General features: G+C 37.2%; 1 protein-coding gene across 1 annotated transcript in view; it reads right to left on the bottom strand.

Annotated features, from left to right (window-relative positions):
* Nucleotides 1–3,533, bottom strand: part of LOC103520797 (desmin-like) — a 7,180-nt gene extending 3,647 nt beyond the window's left edge. Inside the window, exon 1 of the mRNA XM_026831775.1 lies at nucleotides 3,336–3,533. Coding sequence (XP_026687576.1) covers nucleotides 3,336–3,416 — 81 coding nt within the window. The 5' untranslated portion in view covers nucleotides 3,417–3,533. The remainder of the gene's footprint in view (nucleotides 1–3,335) is intronic.
* Nucleotides 3,534–8,079: the final 4,546 nt, after the last annotated feature.

Here is an 8,079-nt window from a genome sequence, read left to right as displayed (position 1 = left end):
CTGGTTTTAATTTTATGATGAGGGTAGGGGAAAGTGAGAGAGAGAGAAAGTCGGAGTCAGCAGTCGGGGGTCGTCGGCGTTTAATGACTGTCGGAGGAGGTGCCCGTCTGTGTACTCCTAAACCTCCCTCTGACTGTGTTTGAGTTCTTCCCTAGCACTCTAAGACTTCGAGGCTAAATAAAGCGGCTCCTCTCCTTCTTTTAGGACGTCCCGGCTTTGGACCAAACTTGACCAGCTCCTTTTAATACTTTGTAGTCCACTCTTAAGGTCGCGCGAGCTAGCAGCGGCACGTCCTCGCCTAGCTATGGTATCTATTATCGCGGTATATACGCTAGAGTTCCTACTCATGAAAGTTTCGAATTGGTTCGACCGATAAAGGAATTAAATAGAAAAATGAGCAATTTTCTTCTTCCAAAGATGAAAGATAAAAATAATAATCATCATAAATGGTTTTAGCGTAACCAGACTCATAGAGCGAAGCGGAACTCAGAGCAATTCGCGCTCCCTTGAAGACACAGAGTCTAAAGAAATGTCCAAGACGGTTACTTTTTCAGACAAATCACCAAGCGGCGGGCGGACCCCCCAAAAACACACTCTTCCTCTCGGGGAGCAGATAATTTCCTCTTCGGTTCCCTTTCTTCAGTAGCACGAGTGTGGTCTAAACGTAGTACCGGTTGCTTAAAAGGTTAAGCCGTTAGGTTGTCAAACATTAGAAAGAGAATTTAGGAGCTAAGATTCATTAAAAAGGAGAAACAATAACCATTGTGATATATTTCCATATTTAAATAACAATAGTTAGAACATACTGCTATGCAAATACCACAGAATGACACTTACGTTTTTATCGACTAAATATCGCGATGTTTATATACCGTATCAAAACACTGAAGCCAGCGGTGTCCCGTTATACTTGTTACAGTAAAGCAGTCCTATTATGTGATATCGCTTCTTTATTAAATTCTCACATAATTATTTCGGTGTCATAAGGCTCAAGTCTCAATGGAGCTATAAGATACATATATTTTCGCCTATTTTTATTGAGTTGGGTACACGGAGTTGTTTTTTTTTTTTTTTTTTTTTGAGTTGTGCCGGTTGAGAGGGTGAGAGTGACGATTGGGTGAGAGTAAAAGAGGGTGTGTTGGTTTTTTTTTATTATTATTATTATTTTTATTTTTTATTTTAGTTTAGTCACTTTTCAACACTAAACTCTCGAACTACTAGGGCAGGTTAATAATGCCTGAATCAAATTCCACCACCTAAGACCACGTTTTATCAAGTCGGAGTTGTCTTCAATTCTGGAATAATTAAGTAAAGCTTGATCCTCTGGTAAACCCCGCTCTAACTTTTGGATCTCTTATGATGTGGTAAAAATTACATCATGAAATGAAGGTAAAATTCCATGTCCTAGCTGGGATTCGAACCGCTGAGCTGTATATTGAAGGTAAAATTCCATGTCCTAGCTGGGATTCGAACCGCTGCGCTGTATATTTGGGGTTTGGACAGAACAATTTACAATTGAGAATTTATAATGGACAGAGTGATGTAGTCTAAATTTGAAAACGGGAAGAAAGGGAAAAACCCCCGGACAAACAAAAAGAAATTTGTATCATTCAGACTACGTGAAATAAAGAAATTTGAATAATTCAGACTGCGTGAATCAAAGACATTTGTATCATCAGACTGCATGAAACAGTAAAATTTGTAACATCTAGAATTCTAGACTGCGAGATACAAAGAAATTTAGACACAATTTGTCTCATTTCGCTGCATAGGACCTGGATGTTTGAGGTCTCCCTCAGAAAAGAAACACTCAGAACTTCAGATACAAAGTTGGCACTCTGACAAAACTACGTAAAGCATACAAGTTTCCAATTTTTAAGTCCAGGTACTCAATGTTGATTTTGGGACTCCATGTTCATTTATTTAGGGGAGGATTTAGAAGAGCAGACGTTTTGGGGTCATACAAACAAGATAAAGCGGAGTCACTGACTGGAGAGCACACAATTAACGTGACGATGTTCCAATATGTTTATGTTTGTTTTGTTTTTGGCCGAGTTGGGGCTTTCTGTGTGATTTTTCTTCTCCAGTGTCTGGGAATTTTCAAAATTTTGACGTATCGAATTCCAGTTTGGCACTATTTCCGTTCCTTCATTTTGTATAGCATTGTTGGCAACATTGGTAAGTAGTTCCACGTTCAAAATCGGAGATTTTTAATTTAATTTGTCTGTCTGTTCGATTCAGCATAATTTTTGAATGGGTTTCCCAGTTTTGATGAAATTTTGGAAAAATGTTCACCACACGAAGGGAAAATTACCTTGATAAATTTAGCCTTTTGGACCTATGGGCACTTGTAGAACTCGAAAAAGGGTCCAAAATGAGACCCAAAGGTTTTCTCATTGGGCTCCATTTTTTTTTTTTTTTTTTTTTTTTTTACAATTTGACAAAAATAAACTCCAAGTTTTCAATGAGCCCACCTCGTTACAAATGTAAAAAAAACTTCAAGAATCATCCCAAGAACAGACAAATGTACTTTATGCGTATCATAAATAATTACCCTATATTTCCAATGAATTTACAAAACTTGAAATCCCTGAAGTGAACAGGACAAATTTATGCATTATTACTCTCGATGATTTATCATCATTCTCCTCCCAAACACCCACAAATTTTTGTTTCGTAAAGAATTAACAGTGACGTGTTAACTGACGTTTTCCCCACAAAACGTTGAAAAATATTCAAATGGAATTTCGTTCTAAAATGATCATCCAATTCATGGGAATGACCCAGAAGAATTCCAGATGCAGTATGATCAGCGTTATGAAGTTCATGAACATATTTCGAGAGAAATGTCACATTATTTAGAAAGATGTGGCGTACGCCTAATTACTCGTAAATTGTTTTCCTCAAAACACAAGTCATAAAAAAATATATAAGTATTTATGAAAATATATATTTTATGAAATTGCGGAAAAATAATATTTATGAATTTGTTGAAAATCATTAAGGGGACCCAGAAGAATTTCACTGATCATCAATTCATGAAAATATTTCGAGCGAGAATGGGCATATTATTTGTTAAAAGAAGCAGTAACTCCTGATTCCATGACGGTGTTCCCTCAAAAGATGTTGGAACATACTTTCGGAAAACAATATTGAATTAAATATCATTTGAGAATCATCGAAATTCATGGAAATGACCCGAGAAAAATTCCAATGATGAGCTGACAGACAGACGACACCGAAGCGAATACAATAGTCCGTCCCTTATACCTTTTTATTACTATTGTAATAATAAAGGAAGGACGGACTAAAAAGGGGACCCTATACATACTTGCCGTAAATTTGAACCGAGGTACATTGAATCGGAATACTTGGCTTACTTCACTACTGTTCTGTTGTAATCCTGACGATGACATTTCTATATACACAAAACTATGTATTTGTAGTTAAAAATCAGCTATTTTTGCTTCACAGTAAAACATAAAGTACTTTCAAAATTGAAAAATCAATTTACTTGTTTACCTAAAATGGGAGTGACGTAAAATGTCACGGGTGTGTTCCAGCCGCCCACAGAACATGAGGAAGCCAGAGCAGAAGTTTGATAGAGGGAACCGTAATGGCCCCGAAAGCGAAGAGAGAAGGAAGACAGGATAGAAGAAAGCCAGCCAACAAGTGTGAGAACAAACATGGGAAATTTTTCATCGAATGAAACTCGAGTCGGATAAGATCAAAACCGGAACGTGTATCCATTGTATCATATAAAGGTAATAAGTTTTGTAGTTACCTATTTCATAATATTCTTTACACTTTTTATTTTTCTTTCTTTTCTTAACTTTCTATTTTAACAAGTGTGAAAACAAACATGGGGAATTTTTCATCGAAGTGAATGTTCAAAAATAAAGACATGCTTATCTTCTTCGTTATAGCATGTTCAAACCTACGCCAGTGTGTTTCCGGTGTGGAGGCTAATTGCCTGTGTTATAGCATGCCACCCCCGACATGTATTTTGCTAGTTCAAACCTACGCCAGTGTGTTTCCGGTGTGGAGGCTAATTGCCTGTGTTATAGCATGCCACCCCCGACATGTATTTTGCTAATGAGATATGAGTGAGAAAAGGTTTTATGGAATTTATGATTTGGAGTTAATTTTATCAGCAATGTCATTTGGTTAGTTCCAACTCGATTGGAGGATGAATTTTACTCGTTGATTTGACAGAACGAAGCGGATTCCGAGTTTCAACTCGACGATTTTCAGAGTTAGTCTGTTTGTTCCGTGATAACTTCCATACGGTTAGTCCATTTTTGATGAAATTTGGTCAACATGTTCAAAAGGAAGTTCAGAGCCTCATTACGACCGATTATTGGACGGCCCGTTCACTTAACTGACTACTACTTAGTATCATCTACCTCGGAGGATGAATTTTACTCGTTGATTTGACAGAACGAAGCGGATTCCGAGTTTCAACTCGACGATTTTCAGAGTTAGTCTGTTTGTTCCGCGATAACTTCCATACGGTTAGTCCACTTTTGATGAAATTTGGTCAACATGTTCAAAAGGAAATTCAGAGCCTCATTACGACCGATTATTGGACGGCCCGTTCACTTAACTGACTACTACTTAGTATCATCTACCTCTACCTATGTAACATTCAAAATACTTACAAGACATTTGAGATTCATTTTGAGAGAAGTCGGTCGCGTGTTGCGTCCTGGGAACAGACAAGAAAAAATTTGACATTAATACCAGAAGAGAACATGATGACTTAATAATAATGTGTGTGCTAATAATTCAATAGCAACCTCCTTGGCCGAGTGGGTATCACACTAGGCTTGCATGTCGGAGGTCCCTGGTTCGAAGTTTTTTACTTTCCTTATCCTATAGGAAGGAAAGTAATGTAATCGGGTCAATTTTTCGATGGTCAATTTTTAGTGTCAAAACACGTTTAGAGATCCCTAGAGCCTAAATCCAAAGTTTCAGCCATTGGTCCGTCTGTCTGTCCTGTCTGTAAACAAAATATCTCGAGAACGGTAAGAGCTAGAGACTTGAAATTTGGTATGTATCTTTCAAATGTGACAAGAATGCGACACACAAAATATCTCGAGAACGGTAAGAGCTAGAGACTTGAAATTTGGTATGTAGCTGTCAAATGTGACAAGGATGCGACACGAAACTTTTGGTTAGGATCGGTGCAACGGTTGGCGGCATTTTACCGCTTTTTGGCGGTTTTTGGTGTAATTTAACAATATCTCGGGAACGGTATAAGCTAGAGACTTGAAATTTGGTATGTAGTTCACAAATATGACAAGGGTGCAACACACAACGTTTGGTTGAGATGATTGCTGCGCTTGGCGGTATTTTGACCGCTTTTGGACAGATTTCGACCGTTTTTTGGCGGTTTTCAGCTATACCTAGCGACAAAACGGTTAGAGATATTGTAAAAGTTTGGGTAAAAGAACACTCAAATAAGCATCATTCAATAGGATGAGGAAAGTCGTGTGATGTTCACACCAGATTTTTCGGCACTGTGCTCGGATTTCGGGGTACACTCAGCCTCATGAGGACAATTGAGTAGCTAATTTAATCTAGTAGCGACCAGTGTAGGCCTTACCAGTGTAAAAAGATTGATGATACGAGTAGATGATAATTAATAGTAAAGGAAACATTTAGTAATGCTGTGATAAACACTAAAGTTGTGAAGAAGCTCTCTACTTTAACACAAATGTCTCATGATTTGATTTGACATGAGGACAATTGAGTAGCTAATTTAATCTAGTAGCGACCAGTGTAGGCCTTACCAGTGTAAAAAGATTGATGATACGAGTAGATGAGAAATAATAGTATCTAAAGGAAACATTTAGTAATGCTGTGATCTGTGATAAACACTAAAGTTGTGAAGAAGCTCTCTGTTTAACCACAAATGTCTCATGATTTGATTTTATTTCACAACTGCGAAATTTATTTCATCGTTAGTCATTCAAAAAGGCAAACATTTAGTAATGCTGTGATCTGTGATAAACACTAAAGTTGTGAAGAAGCTCTCTGTTTTACCACAAATGTCTCATGATTTGATTTTATTTCACAACTGCGAAATTTATTTCATCGTTTGTCTGAATGACTAACGATGAAATAAATTTCGTGAGTTAATTAGTTGAGACTTGAGAATATTCCAAGTTATCATTCCAATACATAAGGCGAGCTCTCTGTGTCTCTTATCATCTCAACAAGATTCACAAGATAAGAAAATTTCCGACTTGCCCGTACATCTTTGTAAAACAATTTGTTCAATATAGCAATATCAATAAACATAATTTACACATTGTCTTATACATATTATAGTATAAAGTTATAAACATTCAATATATAGCAGCACCAATAAATATAATCTACATACATGTTATGGTTTAATATAGCAGCCTACATCACGTTATAAGGAATATGGAGTATGCTAATTCAATGTTGAGACTTGAGAATATTCCAAGTTATCATTCCAATACATAAGGCGAGCTCTCTGTGTCTCTTATCATCTCAACAAGATTCACAAGATAAGAAAATTTCCGACTTGCCCGTCCATCTTTGTAAAACAATTTGTTCAATATAGCAATATCAATAAACATAATTTACACATGGTCTTATACATATTATAGTAGATATAAAGTTATAAACATTCAATATATATACGTACATATAGCAGCACCAATAAAATATAATCTACATACATGTTATGGTTTAATATAGTAGCCTACATCACGTTATAAGGAATATGGAGTATGCTAATTCAACAGACAAGGGCGATAGGGTATTATATTAAAATCGAGCGGTATCAAATTCCTCCGATGTTTGTAATTCAAATGTAAAATCAAAGAGTAAGTGATTTAGTACGAAATTAATCACTTTTGAAATTTGTATTTTTTCCTATTTTCCGTACATTACCCTATTGACATTGAACATTGCTAAAATATGGAAGTGGAAGTAGGTAGGTACCTACTTTTTTATTGATCAACCGTGTTACACCCAGAAAATCTGGCGATGCAATAGTCCTAAATAAAAACGAACGCTGTACACAAGGGATCAAGAAAAGACCTCCTTAACATAACCTAGAAATTATTTATCTGTAATTCTGTAATACCTAGTTCTTTTTGCTTGTTACATAGAGTTCGACTTGTAAAAAATCGGGGACATTTGAATATCACGTTTTAATACCAGGCCTGACTCCCAATGGCTGGGACCGCGACTTGAATTTAGAGTTACTCGAGTTTAGATTTACACTCAGTCTGTGGTCTTGGGCATTAGGGGGGGAAAACATGCTCCTTATCTTAAAAAGCACACATCACTTTCCTTGAAACTTTAAGGTGATTGTTATGTCGACACAAAGAGAGGCGCTTCTTAAAATAGAAATAAATAAAAACGTCGACCCTTTAACTCTGACGATTCCCTGCTAAGTGGGGTATAAAATGTTGGTGGTTCGAGTCCAAGTCAAGTCATGAAGGGTGTATTAAGTGGCCAACAACATTTGTGACAAGCCTTCAAGCACTCGTATCTGGATTTGAAGCTTTTCCCGTCAAACACGTTCCGACTATCTGAGTCTGAGCGTCCATGAGTAGCGGGCATAACAAAATCAAAATTCCTTTTCTTCTTCCTCTGCTTTCTCAGCTCAGTGAAATTTTTAGACGACCGCGGACACTGTTCCCCCCGTGAAAGGGTCAGCGTATAATTATTAGTACCGGCAGAAGCTGTATCCACATCGTCTCACTTGGAAATGTGCGGCATGGATGCCGGGGCCAAAATCTCACACATGTCAGAAAACATCAACTTGTCGATGCTCCACTAGGATTCTGCTAGGAATTGAATTGAGATTCGCTGGGATCGAGCCTACAAAATCTAGTGGGTTTAGTTTCACATTTATTTGGTACTACCTATAGGGGTTCACTGATATGTTGTGTAATGGGTAATGGTTAACTACTTCGGATCCAGAGGTTCGAGTCCAAGTCAAGTCCGTGACTAGTCAAAAGTTAATTTTTCCGTAAATTACCTATTACAATGCGTTAACAGACAATCTACCAGTAAGCTGAAGTATTCGTC

The sequence above is a fragment of the Diaphorina citri genome, unplaced genomic scaffold (assembly GCF_000475195.1).
Source record: "Diaphorina citri unplaced genomic scaffold, Diaci psyllid genome assembly version 1.1 scaffold4081, whole genome shotgun sequence".
In the NCBI taxonomy this organism is placed as follows: domain Eukaryota; kingdom Metazoa; phylum Arthropoda; class Insecta; order Hemiptera; family Psyllidae; genus Diaphorina; species Diaphorina citri.
The sequence above is the reverse complement of the archived record's forward strand: the minus strand, read 5'-3'. Positions and strand labels throughout refer to the sequence as shown.